The sequence below is a fragment of the Cervus elaphus genome, chromosome 11 (assembly GCF_910594005.1).
Source record: "Cervus elaphus chromosome 11, mCerEla1.1, whole genome shotgun sequence".
Lineage (NCBI taxonomy): Eukaryota > Metazoa > Chordata > Mammalia > Artiodactyla > Cervidae > Cervus > Cervus elaphus.
The window spans coordinates 100,722,856-100,744,231 of NC_057825.1; the positions used below are offsets into that span (position 1 = coordinate 100,722,856).

Here is a 21,376-nt window from a genome sequence, read left to right on the forward strand (position 1 = left end):
CTGGTCAAGAAAATGAGTCCAGGGCTTCTCCAGTGGCTCAGTGGGGGAGAATCCGCCTGCCAATGCCAGTGACGTGGGTTCCGGGAAGATCCCATGTGTAGTGGGGCAACTAAGCCTGTACACCACTTCTGAGCCTGTGTCATAGAGCCCAGGAACCACAGCTGTTGAGCCCACGCCCCAGAGCCCTTGCTCTGCAACAAGAAAAGCCATAGCAATCAGAAGCCCACGCACTGCAGCTAGAGAGTAGCCCCCACTTGCTGCAACTAGAGAAGAGAAAGCCCGTGTGCAGCAACGAAGAGCCAGGGCAGCCAAAAATAAATACATAAAAAGAAGACGAGTCCACATTGATTCACCCGCTCCTGACAGCCTAGGAGACACACAGGGAACACTGCTGGCTTGTGAGAGGGCAGGATGAAGCTGGCCAGCAAGGATACGGGGGAAACTGGGCACTGATAGATTATAATTGGGCTTCCTTCCCTTGGCTCTACCCACATTGGTATATGACCCTTGGCGTAACAAAAAAGAGTCCCTGTCCTTTCTTTTCAGGCAGAGAAATTTGGCTAAACAAAGATGATGGTTTTTTTTTTTTTTTTTTTTTTGTAGCATGTGGGACTAGTTCCCTGACCAAAGATCAAACCTGTGCCTCCTGCAGTGGAAGTGCAGTGTCTTAACCACAGGACTGCCAGGGAAGTCTCAAAAGATGAAGTTCTTAAGCACCAGGGAGTGGGGACAGAGGTGGGGCAGACTTTTGGAGCAGAGAAGGAGGAAGGCTATTGGTAGAATTGTGTGTGTGTGTGCCCAGTCATGTTCGACTCTTTGCAAACCCAGGGACTCCGTCAGGCTCCTCTTTTCGTGGAGTTTTCCAGGCAAGAATACTGGAGCGGGTTGCCATGCCCTCCTCCAGGGTATCTTCCCGACCCAGGGATAGAATCCAAATCTCCTGCATCTCCTGCATGGCAGGCAGATTCTTTACCACTGAGCCACTGGGGAAGCCCCATTGGTAGCATTAATGCCTTCTTTTTCCACCCACTATGAGAAGCAGGTCAGGGAGAGGAGATTGAGCAGGGTTAACCCCACCTCAAGGCCCACCTCCAGGACACACCTGCACCCAGCCTCTTACCTTGAATCCACAGCACAGCCCTTGCACCATAGCCCACGGCTCTGCAGCAGGGCCCGGGCCTCTGGCTTCTCCCTGCCCACAGCCTGTCTCTGGGACAGCCTGCCTGAGGCCACAGTCCTACTGGCAGGTCCCAAGGCCCACACTGGACACTAACAGGAGTGCACATTTCTGGATTCTGCAAGTCAGTCAGTTGGTCAGTTCAGTCGCTCAGTCATGTCCGACGCTTTATGATCCCATGGACAGCAGCACGCCAGGCCTCCCTGTCCAACACCAACTTCTACCCAAACCCATGTCCATCGAGTCAGTGATGACATCCAATCAACTCATCCTCTGTTGTTCCCTTCTCCTCCTGCCCTCAATCTTTCCCAGCATCAGGGTCTTTTCAAATGAATCAGCTCTTCGCATCAGGTGGCCAAAGTATTGGAGTTTCAGCTTCAACATCAGTCTTGTCAATGAATATTCAGGACTGATTTCCTTTAGGATAGACTGGTTGGATTTCCTTGCAGTCCAAGGGACTCTCAAGAGTCTTCTCCAACACCGTAGTTCAAAAGTATCAATTCTTCGGTGCTCAGCTTCCTTTATAATCCAACTCTCATTTCCATACATGACCACTGGAAAAACCATAGCCTTGACTACATGGACCTTTGTTGGCAAAGTAATGTCTCTGCTTTTTAATATGCTACCTAGGTTGGTCATAACTTTTCTTCCAAGGAGTAAGTGTCTTTTAATTTCATGGCTGCAATCACCATCTGCAGTGATTTTGGAGCCCGAAAAAGTAAAGTCAGCCACTGTTTCCATTGTTTCTCCATCTATTTGCCATGAAGTGAAGGGACCGCATGCCATGATCTTAGTTTTCTGAATGTTGAGCTTTAAGTCAACTTTTTCACTCTCCTCTTTCACTTTCATCAAGAGGCTTTTTAGTTCTTCTTTGCTTTCTGCCATAACGGTGGTGTCATCTGCATTTCTGAGGTTATTGATATTTCTCCCAGCAATCTTTTGATTCCAGCTTGAGCTTCATCCAGCCCAGTGTTTCTCATAAGTTAAATAAGCAGGGTGACAATATACAGCCTTGACATACTCCTTTTCCTATTTGGAACCAGTCTGTTGCTCCATGTCCAGTTCTAACCGTTGCTTCCTGACCTGCATACAGGTTTCTCAAGAGGCAGGTCAAGTGGTCTGGTGAATATTCCCACCTCTATCAGAATTTTCCACAGTTTGTTGTGATCCACACAGTCAAAGGCTTTGGCATAGTCAATAAAGCAGAAATAGATGTTTTTCTGGAATTCTCTTGCTTTTTTGATGATCCAGGGGATGTTGGCAATTTGATCTCTGGTTCCTCTGCCTTTTCTTTAAAACCAGCTTGAACATCTGGAAGTTCATGGCTCACGTATTGCTGAAGCCTGGCTTGGAGCATTTTAAGCATTACTTTACTGGAGTGTGAGATGAGTGCAACTGTGCGCTAGTTTGAACATCCTTTGGCATTGCCTTTCTTTGGGACTGGAATGAAAACTGACCTTTTCCAGTCCTGTGGCCACTGCTGAGTTTTCCAAATGTGCTGGCATATTGAATGCAGCACTTTTACAGCATCATCTTTCAGGATGTGAAATAGCTCAACTGGAATTCCATCACCCCACTAACTCTGTTTGTAGGGATGCTTCCTAAGGCCCACTTAACTTCACATCCCAGGATGTCTGGCTCTAGGTGAGTGATCTCACCATCATGATTATCTGGGCATGAAGATCCTTTTTGTACAGTTCTTCAATGTATTCTTGCCACCTCTTCTTAATATCTTCTGCTTCTGTTAGGTCCATATCATTTCTGTCCTTTATTGAGCCCATCTTTGCATGAAGTGTTCCCTTGGTATCTCTGATCCCTTGGTATCCCTTGGATCCTCAAAGTGGAGCCCAATTTCATGATGGCCCTCAGGGCTCTCCCTGGGCTCTGGGAGGAGAGTCGCGTGCACACAGAGATGAGATGAGGGAGGCCAGGGACCACAGGCGGCAGGGCAGAGCTTTTACAGCGGCAGGAAGAGCTCTACCCTGAAATCACTTCACAAACATTTTTCGGGTGCCTACTATGTACAACAAGGGCCTCTGTTCCTGAGGTCGGGGCTGAGGGCTGAGGGAGAATCCAGGACACAGAACAACATTTACGGCTTTGGGAGAATGGGCCTGTCGATCTGACCACTGCTCACCCAGTCAGATTGATGTCTAGATTGTAAAGCATATCTCCAAGCCAGTATGTGAAGCCAAAAGAAACACTATTAAAAGCTGTACTTGAAAGATATGCTTGGAAGTGCTTTAGACTTTGGAAAGCTTATCAACCAGAGAAGCAGCAGGTGACTGAAGAAGTAGGAAGAATGAGGCCGAACAGGAACAGCTTTCCTTTTACAAAGACCACTCCTGTGCTGCTGCTTCTTTTTTTATCCTGAAAAACAAAAATTGTCCAAGAAAAGACTGGCCAAAAACGGGGAGTTTATAGGCTCTGTGGACATCCGGGGTGGCGGGCAGGGCAGCGGGGAGCCAAGAGTGAATACTACCCATGAGTACACAATTAATGGTTGTTGAAAGATTGAACTGTTAACACTATCATTATGAAACACATTTCAGTACTAGTGATAAGAACAAGGGATACTTAAACTGGGAGTGTGATCTCAAGCGAGGAAAGCAGCCGCTCACGAGTGCTCCAAGTCTCCCCGACCCCTGAGTGCCCGGCAGCAGTCAGCAGGTCACGGGGGGCTGCCCGGCTGCCCCTTCTCTGTTCTCGAGCCACGCCCTTCCGCCCACCCTCCTATGCTGCATGTTCTCCACAGCCCCACATCATCCAATGGCGCCTCCTCCAAAACTCCAAGGCCTGATCTGAACTTCTCTGATCTTACCAGCTACATAGCACATCCTCATTTGAATAAATTATATGACAGCACTGCCATCTGCTATTATGTTTACATTTATCTACACATATGATATTTACATTTATTTACTCACATGACAATACTGGGGCTTCCTGGCGGCTCACACATTAAAGCAACGCAGGAGGCCCGGGCTCGATTCCTGGGTCGGGAAGACCCCCTGGAGCAGGAGAGGGCAACCCACTCCAGCATTCTTGCCTGGGAAATCCCATGGACAGAGGAGCCTGGTGGGCTATACAGTTCACAGGGTCACAAAGAGCTGGACATGACTGATCCACTGAGTACACATATGATAATAATACTAATAATTATTGTGATACTTATTGTGTATTACTGTGAGGCATGTACCATAAATACTAGGCAAATGCTTTATATATTTTCATTTCCGTAAACCTCATTAAAGCTTGAGGGGCTTGATATTATTATTATGTCCATTTTAAAAACATAGACCTTGAGACCCTGAGAAAGATGGTAAATGGCCTGTCCAAGAGATTACTGAGTTGGAAATGGCTAGACCTGGGATGCTACCAGTGTAAAAGCTCCCTAAAGAATATGCAAACTAGAAACACCATGAGATACCACTAATCACTTATTAAAATGGGCAAAACAGGAAAAAATCGATCATATCAAATGCTGTCAAGAATATTGGAGTAACAGGAACTCTCACACGTTGCTGGAGAGAGTATACAACAGCCTGGTCATATTGGAAAACAGTTTGGCAATTTCTTATAAAGTTAAGCAAAGGCCAGATGATCCAGTAATCTCATAAGAAAGGAAGACATAAGTCCACACACACAAACAACTCTTATGCAAATATTTAGAGTAGCTTTATTCATGATTGCCCAAACCTACAAACAACCCAAATGTCTCTGAACTGGTGAATAAACAAACACATTGTGTATATCCACCAAATGGAATACCAGTTAGAACAAAAAGGAGCAAACCACTAACACATGGGGCTTCCCAGGTGGCTCCGTGGTAAAGAATCCTCCTGTCAGTGAAGGAGACGCAGGAGACTTGGGTTCGATCCCTGGGTTGGGAAGATCCCCTGGAGAAGGCAATGGCAACTCACTCCAGCATTCTTGCCTGGGAAATCCCATGGACAGAGGAGCCTGGTGGGCTACAGTCCATGGGGTCGAAAAAGAGCCGGACACGACTTAGGCAACTGAGCACGCATGCAGGCGCACACTGACACACACAACTGCATGGACACATCTCAGTTATGTTACGCTAGATGAAAGAAGCCAGACTCAAAGGCTATGCATTGTGTGATTCCATTTGTAGACCATTCTGGAAAAGGTAAAACTGGGAAAAGAAAACTGATCAACTGTTGCCTGAGACCACAGCCAGAGATTTGATTACAAAGGGGCATGAGATCACTCTTTAGAGTGACAGAAATATTATTTATCTTGACTGTGTGGTAGCTACATGACTGTATACACTTGTCAAAACTCAAAGAACTTAAAGTAAAAGGGGTAAATTTTACTTGCGTGTAAATTATACCTCAATAAACCTGACATTTAAAAAAGTTCCCCAGGGAATTTCCTGGCAATCCAGTGGTTAGGACTCTGAGCTCTCACTGCTGAGGTCATGAGTTCAATCCCTGGTCTGGGAACTAAGATCTCACAAGCCATGTGGTGTGGCCAAAAAAAAAAAAAATTCATGATGATTTTCTTTAAAAAGTTCCCCAAAGCTCCCTAAGAGAAGGATCACGGATGATAAGCCCTGCTTAGTCAAAAGCTTCTATACTACTTTTGACCATATCTATAATTTGTACTAACTGGCAAACTGAAGAGTAAGTTAATCTGAAATGTGTTATTATTCCATTTCCCTACTGATCCTTGGCTGAAGAATCAATGAGGAAAAAACCAAAAAGCTAACAAAGGGTGCGTGAGCAGGAAGAGCAGCTGGAAGCAGAGAAGGTCCATAAACGCCAAACGAGCCCAAGCTCACCAGACAGGTAACCGCGGGCACTGACCTCAGCGTGCTCCTTGATCTTCTGTTCAAAGATCTCAGTTTCACTAGAAGTTGAGGCTGCCTCCTCATTGTCATCAACTGATGGAAAACACTACCATGTGCTTTTAAAAAAGAAAAAATAAGTATCAAAACTTAGTGCTTAGGCAGTGAATGTGATAAAACAGTATTTCACATAAAATTTTATAATAAAAATGAGACAAAGTATTTTCCAGCACCAGGAGTGCTGAACTGAATGAAAGGCAGCAGCTGCCCGTACACCCTAAATGAACCAATGAAGTACGATATGCCCTAAAGACCTTCAGAGGTCTCACCTGACGGCTCAGCTGGTAAAGAATCCGCCTGCAATGCAGGAGACCCCAGTTCAATTCCTGGGTCAGGAAGATCCCCTGGAGAAGAGATAGGCTATCCATTCCAGTATTCTTGGGCTTCCCTTGTGGCTCAGCTGGTAAAGAATCTGCCTGCAATGCAGGAGACCTGGGTTTGATCCCTGGGTTGGACAGATCCCCTGGAGAAGGGAATGGCTACCCTCTCCAGTATCCTGGCCTGGAGAATTCCATGGACTGTATAGTCCATGGGGTTGCAAAGAGTGGGAAATGACTGAGCGACTTTCACTTTCATTTTCAAAGACCCTCAGAAGGTTCCCAACTGGCCCACCCCTGGAGCTGCCACTACAGCAGATTCTTAGACAACATCACTGCTGCTGGATTACAGAGGAAAGGGGAGTTTAAAAAGCATCTCTGACTTCAAGTGGAACCAACTGTATCTCAGACCCCAGGACCTTTCTGTTCCAACATGGTGGGGCTGGCGTTGCTGCGTGTCCTAAATCATGAATCAAGGAGAGGGCTGTCTGAGGCACCAGAGGGGAGCTTCAGATCTGTCAGGCTCCGAGGTCCGAGAGGCAAGCACCATAAATATTTGCCTGACTCTCCATGTTCCCGTTATCTAGCATAGTGCCTGGTCAGTGGACACATCAAAAGATGCTCACTGTTTCTAGAGGGCAGCCTGGAGTGTATCCCAGTGACCAAGCAAGAGGAAATCACTGAATTGGCCTGTCTGTCAGTTCTAAGGCCCTGTGCTCAATGAAAATGAGCCAATACAGAGTCCTTACGCTTCCTAATTTCCTATGTTAAAGTCTCATATGTGTCCCCAAGGAAATATTCACTTAGATGAAAATGATTAAGATTTTAATATCAAATGACATACTTTTAAAAATGTGAATTCATGTGAAAAGTGTTAGGCTTTTCAGACTAGCTGTCTTCTTTGATGCATCTTCTGCTTGTTTAATCTTTAAGGAAAGGGAAGAAAGCAACAGAAAGAAAGCAGTACCTCTTCTGGATACTGAAGGGTCCACTTCCACACCTTTTTCGTACGGGGTGCCGCCATTCAAGAAGAGCTTGTAAGTCCTACCAAAGAAAAGGACACAGTGCACGTGTGACGCTGTGCAACAGTGGGGTCGGCAGTGGAACCCTGTCAGCACAAGCACATTCACAGGCATTTTATTTACGTCTCACTCATTGGTAAATGAGAACGAAAGTTGTTATCCGTCCCCAGGGTTACCCTCTCAGTAAACTGAGTCTCCTTCTTAACTATGAACTATAGAAAATACATTTTCCACGTTAAAGTGAGAAGATTAACTGATGTCATTTTGAGACTTTAATGACTTGTGCCATTTAAATGTCTTTTCCAAAAGTTTTGAATCATCATTGGAAATAAAGCTATTATGAATTTATACTACTTTTAAAATGCAAAAGTAACATGTAGATTGTTGTAAAAACTTCAAATGACATAGAAATGATCAATAAAAACCCGAAAACTCCCTCCCTGCCCCTTCCCCCCTGGTTTGGTAAGCCCCGTGTCCTATCTTTTTCTGTAGAAATTATTTTGAAAGCAATTCACACACACAGTAAATCTCAAACTGACACACATTTCCTTTTAAAGTTGCCTCTTTAACCCTGTGGCGCTGCCGCCCCAATCCTGCTCCCCAGAGACAACCTCCAGGAACAGTTTACACAGGCACATGAGCACAGTCCTCCGTGAAAAGAAGGGGCATCAGCACGCACGTGATTCTGCAGCTTGCTGGTTTCATCTAGTAACACACACTGGAGATGTTTCTCTATCAATACACAGGCCTCCGTCTCATTTTAAAAAATAGCTTAAGACTTTAAAAAAGATTGGATAGACACACTTTTCCCTCTCAGTAAGCACAACTAAAAACCCTGAACATTATTAAAAACAAAAAATAAAAACAGAAAAACAAAAGCCACAAGAAGTCTGGCTTCTACATCTACAGGCAGCACTGGGATGAGGGGCTGGGGTGATAAGTGCCCCGCCCCCCCCCACCAGAGTGCCGCCAGGAGGACTTCTACCTCTGGTCTGTGGCAAGGTCACACCCACCCCTGTGGTGTCAGCAGAGGACGAAGCGGGCAGCATTATCTGAATCAAACCTTTGGGATAGGAACTATTATAATCCCATTTTAAAGATGGGGAAATTGAGGCTTGGAGACATTAAAGAACCTCTTGACAGTTACACAGAGTCCAGGCTATGGCCCTGAAGTCTATCATTCCAAATCTAGGGTCTCCATCATCATCCTACTGACTGCCCATCTGCATCCCTTCTGTGAGTTTCTTGTTTATATCCTAGACTCAGATTTGTGTGTGTGCACCCAATTTCAAATTTGGATTGTCTTCTTCTTAGTCTTTGAGAGCTCTTTTTATATTAAAGATAACAATCTTGTGACTGTTAGATACTGTACATGTTGGAAATACATTACACACATTTGCTTTTGGTCTTAAATTTTAAATTTGTTTACAGTGGCTGCTGCTACAATTTCCACGTACCACCTACAGAAGAAAGGTGGCGTCACGGAGGACCTGGGGACCCTTGACCTAGCTTTCCCACTCTTTGGTGAGAATTAGGCTCTATTTTGGAGAAGGCAAAGGCAGCCCACTCCAGTACTCTTGCCGGGAAAATCCCATGGACGGAGGAGCCCGGTAGGCTGCAGTCCATGGGGTCGCTAAGAGTCGGACATGACTGAGTGACTTCCCTTTCACTTTTCACTTTCATGCATTGGAGAAGGAAATGGCAACCCACTCCAGTGTTCTTGCCTGGAGAATCCCAGGGACGGGGGGGCCTGGTGGGCTGCCGTCTATGGGGTCACACAGAGTCGGACACGACTGAAGTGACTTAGCAGCAGCAGGCTCTATTTTGGGCTTCCCTGGTGGCTCAGCGGTAAAGAATTCACCTGCAATGAGGGGACTTGGGTTCAAGCCCTCAGTCAGGAAGAGGCTCTGGAGAATCCCGTGGACAGAGGAGCCTGGTGGGCCAGTCCGTGGGGGCGCAGAGGCGGACACGCCTGCGCTGAGCACCTGCACATGGGCTCTCTCCCAGCGCTGGGAGGGCGCCACCACCTCAGGGAGTCACTGCAGGAACACTCAGCGCACGGCTGGGGCAGACACCTAGTAAACGCCTTCGCTGTCTGTGTCATCCCTCCCCGGCTAGGATGAGATTATGCGCGCTGTTCTCACATACCACCTTAAAGGAGTATTAACGTGAAAGTCCAAAGTATTAGTTGCTCAGTCCTGTCTGACTCTTTGGCAACACCATGGACTGCAGCCCGCCAGGCTCCTCTGTCCAGGAGATTTCCCAGGCAAGAACACTGGAGTGGGTAGCCCTGCCCTCCTCCAGGGGACCTTCCGGACCCAGGGACTGAATCTGGGTCTCCTGCATGGCAGGAGGATTCTTTACCATTTGAGCCACCAGGGAAGCCACCAAAGAACATTAAAATCAACATTAAAAAGCCCTCTCCCCTCAAGTTACTGAAATGTGAAACCTCTGGAAACCTGAGGTGTCTAGATTCTAAAAAAGGAATTTCCACAAAATTACCCACTTGGAGGGAATATATAAACCCAACTTACTTTGCTGGAATAGGAATTCCAGTGGCGTCAAAAAGTTTCAGAAACACCCAGCCACAGCTCAACTCTCCTCTCTCACCAGTGGACTAGAAAATAAAACTGGGTGTGAACCTTCGCGTCTGAATCAGTCAAATGTATAAGCACATACCGAGCTCTTCTAAAAGCAATAAAACTAGTATTTGCCTTTAGAACTAAAAAGTTCTTCGCAAGAAAACAAAGTGAAAGCCAGGGGAGGCTCACCGGACTCGCAGGCAGACAGTGCAGGCAGGGCGTCAAGGGAACATCTCACCTTAAGTCGCTCCTGAAAAACCCTAAGCCTGATGCTAGGACAACTGTTGCTCTTGTTTCCTGAGTGATATAAATATGCTGAGACATGATCCCAGATCACATCAACGCTACGTGCGAGCAGGAGGCTTTGGGTCTCAGTGAGAAATGGAATGAGTCAACTACGTCCCTCAAGGGGCTTCCTGCTCAGAACGGCACCCCCTGCCCCCGTCAGCTGTCAGAGTCCAGTGCGTCCCCCTGGGGGTCCTGCTCCTCGATCCTGTCCAACACAGCCACGCACACGGATGAATCTGCCTTGAAACGAAAGGGCAGGACTTCTCTGGTGGCGCAGTGAGTGAGAACCTGTCTGCCTACACGGGGCACATGGGTCTGATCCCTGGTCCGGGGGAAGATTCCATATGCCATGGGGCACCTGAGCCCGGGAGCCCCCACCGCTGAGCCCGCTCCGCAACAAGAGGTCACCAAACGAGGAGCAGGCCCGCCCGCAGCACCAGAGACCCAGCGCAGCCAGAAATAAACAATGAATGAGTAAGTTTCTAGAAAACAAATGAAAGGACAGCATAACACCATTAGCGGAATTTAACAACCAGCTCTCTGGGTTACCACGAAGCCAAGCGCACACACCACACCTGTGAAGCTATTACTAAAATATGGAAATATATATTACCACAGACCCACACCCACTGATTCACAAGAGTTTATATGATGTAAGTTAATCCAAGTTTCTGATGTTCCCTTAATAAAAATGACCACTCTGCCAGGTCCCTTCATTAGAACCCCCATTTACAAGGTTAAGGGCACTCTGACCCTCAGGGACAGAGGTACAGCTCTGTGCTGTAAAGCCACTGAACATCTTCTATCACTTCCTGTAAAGTCCCATGTTTTTCAAATCTTCATTCTTATAAAGCACTGGAGTTCACTCCAGCTATAAATACAAAGAAAGAGTTGCTTTAAACGCTGCTGAAAAAGCAGCATCATAAAAAAAAATTAGAATCACTGCCATTCCTCAAGAGGTTAATATTCTATTACACAGAAAAATCTAAGCGTTATCTTTCAACTGACGTACATTGCGAATATAAGAAATTCCAAGTTCAAATAATATCCCAAGATCTGGAGAGGAAGAATTGGATCTGATGAAACAGTCACCATCAAGCAAGCAGGGCAAGATGCCAGTAACCTGAAACAAAGCAGAAAACAGAAGTTACTAAGAAACATGGAAAACGGAGGGAGTAAAAACAACGAGGTCCTATTGTCGGACAGGGAGCCAGGGTCACTAGCCTGTGATAAACCATAAAGGGAAAGAGCGTGAGAAAGACTGAATGTACACGTGTAACCTACCCCTTTGTTGTGCAGCATCAACTACACTTCAATAAAATAAACTTTTTTAAAATGGCAGGACAGTTCAGCTCTATCATCTGCATCATAATAAAGGTATTTTTTCTTTTAAGATTTTTAAAAAATGTAGACCACTTCTAAAGTCCTTATTGAATTTGTTACAATATAGCTTCTGCTTTATGTTTTGGTTTTCTCGTTGCCAGACCTGTAGGATCCTAGCTCCCCGAACAGGGATTGAAGCCACAGCCCCCGCACTGCAAAGTCAAGTCTCAACCACTGGATCATCAGCGAAGTCTTCAAGGTCGTTTAAAGGAAACAAAAAGCAGATGGATTGGACTCATCTATACCAACGGTTTGAAATTCTAAAATATAATTTCTGTGCTAAAGAAAGCTACCTTTACGGTCACTTACTCTTTGCTTAGAGAGGAAGCTAATGTAAAACAAGCACTGCACCAAGGTCTTCGGAGGTATTACATAGTTTGATATAGGATAAGATTTTTGGAGGGGAGGGGGCATGCTGCATGGCACATGGGATCTTAGATCCCCGACCAGGGGTCAAACCTGTGCCCCCTTGCAGTGGAAGCTTGGAGTTCTAACCACCGGACCACCAGGCAAGTCTCTAATGAGATACTTATATTAACCACTGTCCTTTGCAGACAGGACTAAAATTATAATCTGCATACACACTTGCCCAGCTTCCCTGAGGCAGGCCTTGGAAATTTTCCTTTCCTTTCACTCTCCCTGGACCACAACATCCCTCTTCCATGCCTATAAAATCCCACACATCCTTCAAGATCAGTTTATCTTCTATAAAACCTGCTTCTCTATGGTTCCACGGTACCAGGAGCCCCACAACCGTCACACTCTGCCTGCATCACAGCTGCCAATAGCACCCACTCCACAGAGAGGCTCTAAGGATTCAGTGAGAAGACGCACCTAACGGCCTGCCTCAGTGCCCAGCACGCAGTCTAGCTCCATTCAGAGGATCCTGGTGCTGTATGTGTCCATGTTTCTTCTCTACCAACACACAAGTTCCACAGTATCCAGGAAGCATGCCTCACACCTAAAGGATGGATGGTTAATTTCACTCACAAAGGAACCTATACATACTAGTTATCCCTTCCATCAGTTCATCTTTATATCCAGGAGAACATTAGAAAAGCTGTTGGGCCAGAATGAAAGCAGAAGGATGCTTAAAAGACCAAACTGGAGGACTTCTCTGGTGGTCCAGAGGGTTAAGACCACCTTCCAATGCAGGGGATGCGGGTTTAATCCTTGGTCGGGGAGCTCAGATCCACACGCCTCTCAATGAGAAACCAAAACAAAAAACAGAAGCAATGTTGTAACAAATTCAATAAAGACTTTAAAAATGGTTCACATAAAAAAAAAAATCTTAAAAGAAAAGATCACACTGGACTTGGAGGGGGGGTGCTGGGGACAAGTGTGGACACGTGCGGCCCACAGGCGAGGTGGCGGGCTCCTCCTCATGCTGTGCCCAAGTGGTGAGGCTCTGCCCGGCTGTGAGATCTCCTGATGCAACAGGAGAAGTTTAATGAAGGGCTCCTGGGGGCAGTGACACAAGGGAGTGAGCCGTGGGAAGGAAGCAATGAAACTGGAGGTAGGAAAAAGTAAACAGGACTATAGACAACTAATATTATTAAGAGAACATAAAGACATCGTCATCTCCCCTGGCATCTATGTGACACTGACTCAGTGGCCTGAAGCCACTTAACCTCCTTCCTGTCTTTGTTTGTCTCAATCTTGACAGTCCCTGGATGTCAAGGGATGATCGGCTCCCTAGGCGTCACCCATGAGTTTATCTGAAGAAAGCACAGCTCTCCTGAGCACAGCTGGAGACCGCATTTTTAAAAAAAACACTTCTTAAGAAGTGTTAAGATTCTCTTTTAAGGTTTCTCTTTTTGTTTTCATTTTCCATCAGACATAATTTTCTAAAATTGAACCCTGTGATTCATTGAATGAGATGATTCATAGGCACCGTAACTTTGGTGAGGCAGAAACATGAGTGATTTTTATCAAAGTCCTCAGAGAACATTAAATAATCTAAAGGTTCAAACCTGGCCCCATATACTCTGTATTAGAGAGAAATACGTTACTTCAGGAATTTGTTGTTCTTGTTCAGTCACTCAGTTGTGTCCTACTCTTTGCAACCCCATAAATGGCAGCACGCCAGGTTTCCCTGTTCTTCACTATCTCCCAGAGTTTGCTCAAACTCATGTCCATTGAGTCAATGATACCATGCAACCGTCTTATCCTTGGTTACCTCCCTCTCCTTCTGCCCTCAGCATCAGGGTCTTTTCCAAAGAGTCAGCTCTTCGCATCAGGTGGCCAAAGTACTAGAGCTTCAATTTCAGCATCAGTCCTTCCAATGAATATTCAGGGTTGATTTCCATTAGGATTGACTGCTTTGATCTCCTTGCTGTCCAAGGGACTCTCAAGAGTCTTCTCCAGCAACACCAAATACACCAGTGTATTACCAAATACATTTTGATAATCTTACCTTAGAAACTAATTGCATGATACTTAATGGGTAAAAGAAACTCATGTTTCACTCAATTCACTCAGCAGATTCCTTACCTGGGGAGAAAAGGTCCATGTTTTGGGCTTCTTAGGTTGCCACGTGGCCCTGACTGTATGAATGTTGCTCAGAACCTGAAATGAGATTTTCCCATTTGGAATCATACTGGTGAAAGCTCTTTGGAACATCACCACTTCCATGCTCCAAACAGTGAACAGCAGAGCAGAGGGAGAGGGGGGTATCTTTCTTCTTTGGGCGATTCTGTATTTCTTTTTACATCAACCACATACACAACTTTTAAAATGATTAGCAGAAGGGAACATGTGAATGCTCATGGAAAGGTATGGGCGGGGGGCGGTCCACGGGGCCTTGGGTAGCCGGCAAGCTGAAGTGTGGTCCCCAGTCTGTGCCCTAAGTGTCCCATCGCTGAGACCATCCCACATCTTCAGGAGAAGGAACACGCTGGGCTGAAGAGCGGGATGACTGGGTGGGGCAGGGGCCAATGGAGGGAAGCAAGGGAGAAGGATGGGAGACGGTGAGCCTGGCAGGGCTTCCTTGAGGAACAAACTACTATTAGTCACTCAGTCAGGTCTGACTCTTTGCAACCCCATGGACTGTAGCCCAGGAGGCTCCTCTCCATGGGATTCTTCAGGCAAGAACACTGGAGTGGGTAGCCTATCCCTTCTCCAGCGAATCTTCCCGACACAGGAATCGAACAGGGGTCTCCTGCATTGCAGGCAGATTCTTTACCAGCTGAATGAACTAAGCCAACAGTAAATCATACTGATCCTCTGCACACCTCGTTACGTTAGTAGTGTTATTTCAAACATATCCTTATACATAAACACATATAAGCAGCCTCGTGAGCAGTCCCCTGTCTGCTCCAAGCCTCACTATAATCCTCAGGCACTTCATTATCCCTTTGAAATACCCATTTGTTTGTTCATGTAACATATAACGGAGATGTTTTTGTAAACCAGTGCTGTTCTAGGCACTGGAAATATACAGCAGTGAACACAACAGACAAGCAGCCCCTGTTCATGGAATTGGCAACGAGAAATGACCAAACAGACTCGTGAGTCAGTGGACAAATCTGCCTGGCGCTGATGAGCACCATAAAGTAAAGGCTGAGGAGGAGGATGGGAAGTGTGTTCGGGGTACGGGAGCAATGATTAACAAAGCCCAGTGTCACAGCACTTACAAAACAACAAAAGAGCTGATAAATGAATTCAGACTCAGATCTCTGCACCAGTAATAGACTGTACTAAGTGAAATACTTAACAGCTGATAGAGATTAACCAGATTAGGAGAAATTTTAGGTATAACTGACCTTTTAAGAAATATGGCCCACAGGAGCATTTTATGTGCAATGATAACAAGATGGGGACAGCAGGGAATTAAAGCATGTGAGTATCTTTGTGTGTTAAGGAGGAAGATAGAAATACAGAGTGATTTTAGGTTTATGAGAATAATCTACAGCTAAGTAGGAAGCCTAGAAATTTACACACTGCAAACTGAGAGGCTTCAAAAGAGTTGGCTGACAAGGCCATGCATAGCTATTATTTTTTTTTTCTGCATGTTTCTACGTATTTGAAACAGTTCCTAATTTAACAAATATTGCTAATTTCAATAAAAGTCAGATTGAGGTGTAAAATACATGTAAAAGGGAAAAGAATAAGCAAATTGGAAGATTATAATGTTCAAAGATAAGAGTCTAAATGTGAGATTTAGATTTGTTTTCTATTTCTCTTATTATTGGCAAAATAGGTATATAGTTTGTTGATGTATTATTTCTTACTGAGTTCTTAAGGCTTTTCAATCACTGTTTAAGGATGAAACATACAATGATGGTTGATTATAAAATGTGTCAAATATATCAGACAAGTTAAAAGAAACTCACAGTACACCCTAAGCTTATCACCTAGATTCTGCCATCAACATTTTACTATACTTGCTTTATCACATACACCATCTAGCCATCTATCAGTTCATCTTACTTTTTGATACACTACAAACTTGCAGACATAAGTAAACTTTTCTCTAAATATGTTAACATGCATAGCATAGAGTTCATTATTTGTTCACAGTTCCTTTTTTGATGGAAAATTTAATACAATTGAAATCAGAAACCTTATTTTTATCCTCTTGTAATGTCCAGAGTGGGGAAAGGAAAGTGGGATGGCTAGGGATCATAGGTCCTAAGCAACGACATGGCAAGTGCTGTCACCAGAGGCCTAGAGAGGAGCCTGAATCTCATCAGGGTCCCAAAGTAAGGAGACACGCCTTCCCCCAGAGGTGCGTGCAGAGGCCAGGAGGGGAAGTGGGACCTCGTTCTCACCTGGCAGTAACGGCGTTAATGTGTGCACTACAATAGAAGCAAAACTTATTAAGATCCAGACTCCCAGCTCTCAAAATGTCTAGGATACAATTAAAAAAAAAATCATTCATTACACCAAATACCAGGAAAATCTCAACTTAAGTGAGGAAAGACAATCAAAAGATAACAACACTAACTCTGCTCAATATTATGCGGCAGCCTGCATGGGAGGGGAGTTTGGGGGAGGATGGATACATGTATATGTACGGCTGAGCCCCTTTGCTGTGCATCTGAAACCATCACAACATTATTAATCAGCTATATTCCAATATAAAGTTAAAAGTTAAAAAAAAAGATACCAACACTAAGATGACTGATGTTGGAATTATTTGAAAAGCATTTTAAAGCAGTCATCTAAAAATGCTTCAGTAAACATCTATGGAGATGCTTAAAATAAATTTAAAATACAGAAAGAAACATGGAGTCTCAAGAAAGAAATAAGGAAATTTTAACAAAGAAAATTTTAACAAGAAAAAGAAAGAGGACCCTAATGGAATTCTAGAACTGAAAAATACAATGAAAGTGAAAGTGTTAGTCACTCAGCCAGCCAGGCTCCTCCGTCCATGGGATTTCCCAGACAAGAATGCTGGAGTGGGTTGCCATTTCCTTCTCCAGGGATCTTCCAGACCCAGTGACTGAACCTGGGTCTCCTGCATTGCAGGTGGATTCTTAACCATCTGAACCACCAGAGAGCCCCAAGTTTGAAAACAGACACATACAGACACCCACACACGTCACTGAATAGACTCAATCACAGAACAGAAAAGAGAGAAAAGAATCAGTGAGCTTGAGGACAGGCAAACAGAAATTACAGTCTGAACAACTGAATAGAACAGATGGAAAGAAAATGGTCACAGCCTTAGGAACCTATGAGATCATAACAAAAAGATCTAATGTTCATGCTATCTGAGTCCCAGAAGGGAAGGGAGTTTAGAGTTGGAAAAGTATTCGAGAAAATAATGGCTGAAAAATCCCCAAATCTGGCAAAAGACATAGGCCTACAGTTTAAGAAGCTGAGAAAACCCTAAACAGCATAAATCCAAGAAATCCATGACAAAGTATATAAACTTCTAAAACCTAAACACAATATCCTGAAAGCAATGAGAGAAAAACACCACCTAGATTCACCCATAGGGTAAAACCAATTCCAATGAAGCGGAACAATATTTTTTGAGTGCTTAAAGAAAAGAACTGCCAACCTAGAGTTCTATATCTAGTGAAAATATCCACAATGAATAAAGGGAAAGCAGGCATTCTCAGATAAAGAAAAACTAAGAGAATCTATAGCCAGCAGACCTACCCTGAAAGAATGGTTAAAGGAAGTTCTCTAAATAGAAAAGAACACGATAAAAGAAGAAATCTCTGAATATCAGGAAGGAAGGAAGGAAGAACAATGGAAAGAGTTAAAACAAGGGTAGGGCTTCCCTAGTGGCTCAGTAGTAAAGAATCCGCCTGCCAATGCAGGAGACATGGGTTCATCCCTGATCCCAGAAGATCCCACATGCCCTGGCGCATGCCACAACTGCTAAGCCTGAGCTTTAGAGGCCAGGAGCCGAGACTCCTGAGCCCATGTGCTGGAACTGCTGAAGCCCCTGCAGCCTCGAGTCTGCTCTGCAACAAGAGAAGCCCGCACGATGAGAAGCCCGCACACTGCAGCTAGAGGAGGCCCTGCTCTCTGCAGCTGGAGAAAAGCTGAACGGTCGACGCAGAATTATAATATTGTGTGATGTCGTGCTCAATGTGTGTAGAGGAGATTCTTAAGATAATCACAAAGCAGTGAGAGGATTAGAGTTTCTACTGATCACTTGACCTGGGATGTTGACAAGCAGACTGGGGGAAGTTATGCAGGTATAAAATAATACCTACTTATTTTAGGTATTATTATTAGTACCTACCTAATACCTACTTATATTAGGTATATTAGGTAACTACTAAAAAAGCTGTACAAAGAGAGCCACTCAATAACACGGCAGGCACTTCAGAATGGAGTTCTAAAGAAAGTTTAAGTAACACACAGGAAGACAGAAAAAAGAAAATGGAGGAATGAAAAAGAGAGCGAAGGAAGGGAAAAAATAAAATAGCAGATTCAAGAGTTAAGATTCCCCTCCAGGATCCACATGATTTGGGATGCTTGTCAGAGACTTGAGGGAGTGGCTTTTTGTATATTACCCAAAATTCACAGTTGTTAGTTATCACTGGGTTAGTTGTTTGGAGAGGAGCTTATTCAGTCATTATTGGAAGCAGTGTCTTATTAATTAGTTTTAGTAATAATGCTTTCTATTTGTGACTTGGCTTAAATTTACTAAAGAAGTATTCTTAAGTAAATAGATTCTCCAGGCAAGAATACTGAAGTGGGTAGCCATTCCCTTCCCCAGGGGATCTTCCCAACCCAGGGATCAAACTTGGGTCTCCCACATTGGAGGCAAATTCTTTACCATCTGAGCCACCAGGAAAGCCCAAATAAATAGAATGAGGATGTAACTATTAAATATGTTCTATAACTCCATGATTTGGAAAACATGACATAAATTTGCTTCATAAACTAATCTCTATTATTTTTATATAAAATAACTTCTATGATTCTGATATATTATTCAAAATAAAATTCCAATCTTTATTTTATGTTGTCAAGTATAAGGATAGTGAGAGATAGAACAAAAAGTACTCTTAGGAAGAAGGCAGTTCATCTCTTCTTGAATGCTGATGACACCTAGTGTTCATTCATGGCAGTGGTTTTGTGCGGTTCAGATGAAACAAAGGCACTTTCCTCGTGCTGTGAGGCTTAGCTTAGGTGTGTGTGTTCAACTATGTCTGATTCTTTGCAGCCCCCTGGACTGGGGCCCACCAGGCTCCTCTGTCCATGGGGTTTCCCAGGTAAGAATACTGGAGTGTACTGCCATGCCCTACTCCAGGGGATTTTTCACACCCAGGGGTCCAACCCAAGTCTCTTGAGTCTCCTGCGTTGACAGGTGGATTTTTTTACCCCTGTGTTGCCTAGGAAGCCCAATAAATGCTGGAGAAGGTGTGGAGAGAAGGGAACCCTCCTACACTGTTGGTGGGAATGTACACTGGTGCAGCCACTATGGAGAACAGTATAAAGGTTCCTTAAAACTAAAAACAAGCAATCCCACTGCTGGGCACACACACCGAGGAAACCAGATCTGAAAGAGACACGTGCACCCCAATGTTCATCTCAGCACTGTTTATAATAGCCAGGACATGGAAGCAACCCAGATGCCCATCAGCAGATGAATGGATAAGGAAGCTGTGGTACATATACACCATGGAATATTACTCAGCCATTAAAAAGAATTCATTTGAATCAGTTCTAATGAGATGGATGAAACTGGAGCCCATTATACAGAGTGAAGTAAGCCAGAAAGATAAAGAACATTACAGCATACTAACATGTATATATGGAATTTAGAAAGATGGTAATGATAACCCTATATGCAAAACAGAAAAAGAGACACAGATGTACAGAACAGACTTTTAGACTCTGTGGGAGAAGGCGAGGGTGGGATGTTTCTAGAGAACAGCATCGAAACATGTATATTATCTATGGTGAAACAGATCACCAGCCCAGGTTGGATGCATGAGACAAGTGCTCGGGCCTGGTGCACTGGGAAGACCCAGAGGGAGCAGGTTGCGGGGGGGGGTGGGGGGGGGGGGGGATCGGGATGGGGAATACATGTAACTCCATGGCTGATTCATGTCAATGTATGACAAAACCCACTACAATACTGTAAAGTAATTAGCCTCCAACTAATAAAAATAAATTAAAAAAAATTTAAAAATGTACACACCTTAAAAAAAAAAAACTAAAAACAGAGCTACCATATGACCCTGCAATCCCATCCCTGGGATATATCCAGAGAAAAACACAGTCTGAAAACACACGTGCACCCCAATGTTCACTGCACCACTGCTCACAATAGCCAGGACATGGAAGTAACCTTGTCCATGACACCGCTCAATCTCGCAGTCACGTCCTACTGTTCCTAACCCCATGGACCGCAGCCCACCAGGCTCCTCTGTCCACGGGATTTTCCTGGCAAGAACACTAGAGAGCGTGGCCATGCCTTCCTCCAGGGGATCTTCACAACCAGGGATTGACCCAGTCCTCCTGCATTTCCTGTCTTGTAGGCTATGATTCCGGTGAGCCACAGGGAAAGCCCCACCGAGAGTGGACTGGATGAAGGAGATGTGATACATGTACACTACGGAGTACTTCTCAACCATCAAAAAGAACGAAATGAGGCCATCTGCAGCAACATGCATGGGCCTAGAGAGGGTCACACTGAGTGAGGTCAGTCAGCAGAGAAGGGGAAATGTCCTATGACATCCATCCTGGGTAGACTCTGAAAAGAAATCACACAAGTGAACTGACAAAACAGACACAGACTTGCAGACTGAGGACGGGGTACGGCTGCGGGGGGCAGGATGGGGGAGGGGACAGTGCGGGAGAGTGGGGTGGGCACGCGCACACCGCTGCACTTGGAGCGGATGGCCGGCAGGGACCTGCCCTAGCCCCAGGGGCTCTGCCCAGTGTCAGGCGGCAGCCTGGACGGGAGGCGGCCTGCGGGAGAGTGGGCACACGTCTGTGTGTGGCTGAGTCCTCCCGCTGGCCACCTAAAACTATCACACACTGTGTGTTAATCGGCTATGCCCCAATACAAAATAAAAAGTTTGTATTTTTTAAAAATAAGTATTTATACTCAGCAGGGACAAAGATAAACCCAAGAACTCCTCCACACCTGACCTGCTATCAGCGCTCTCTATCTCAGAGCACGTCACCGCCATCCACCCAGACGTGGACGTCAGAGACCTGGCTTCACGTCTGACACCCCGCTCTCCCGCACTCCCCACGTTCCACCCGTTACCAACCAAGCCTCCTAAATATCCCTCCAACCACAGCTCACACCT

General features: G+C 45.0%; 1 protein-coding gene across 4 annotated transcripts in view; it reads right to left on the reverse strand.

Annotated features, from left to right (window-relative positions):
• The window catches only part of NPHP1 (nephrocystin 1), a 65,580-nt gene that overhangs the window by 9,425 nt on the left and 34,779 nt on the right, over positions 1-21,376 (reverse strand). For 2 of the 4 annotated variants that reach the window (XM_043918757.1, XM_043918756.1), the window contains exons 12-16: positions 14,133-14,207; positions 11,269-11,379; positions 9,921-10,003; positions 7,332-7,408; positions 6,007-6,106 (exon numbers count right to left, since the gene is read on the reverse strand). In XM_043918757.1, coding sequence (XP_043774692.1) covers positions 6,007-6,106; positions 7,332-7,408; positions 9,921-10,003; positions 11,269-11,379; positions 14,133-14,207 — 446 coding nt within the window. Of the gene's footprint in view, positions 1-4,461; positions 5,115-6,006; positions 6,107-7,331; positions 7,409-9,920; positions 10,004-11,268; positions 11,380-14,132; positions 14,208-21,376 lie in introns of those variants that run through there. The other 2 variants (XM_043918759.1, XM_043918758.1) reach the window with 2 other exon arrangements.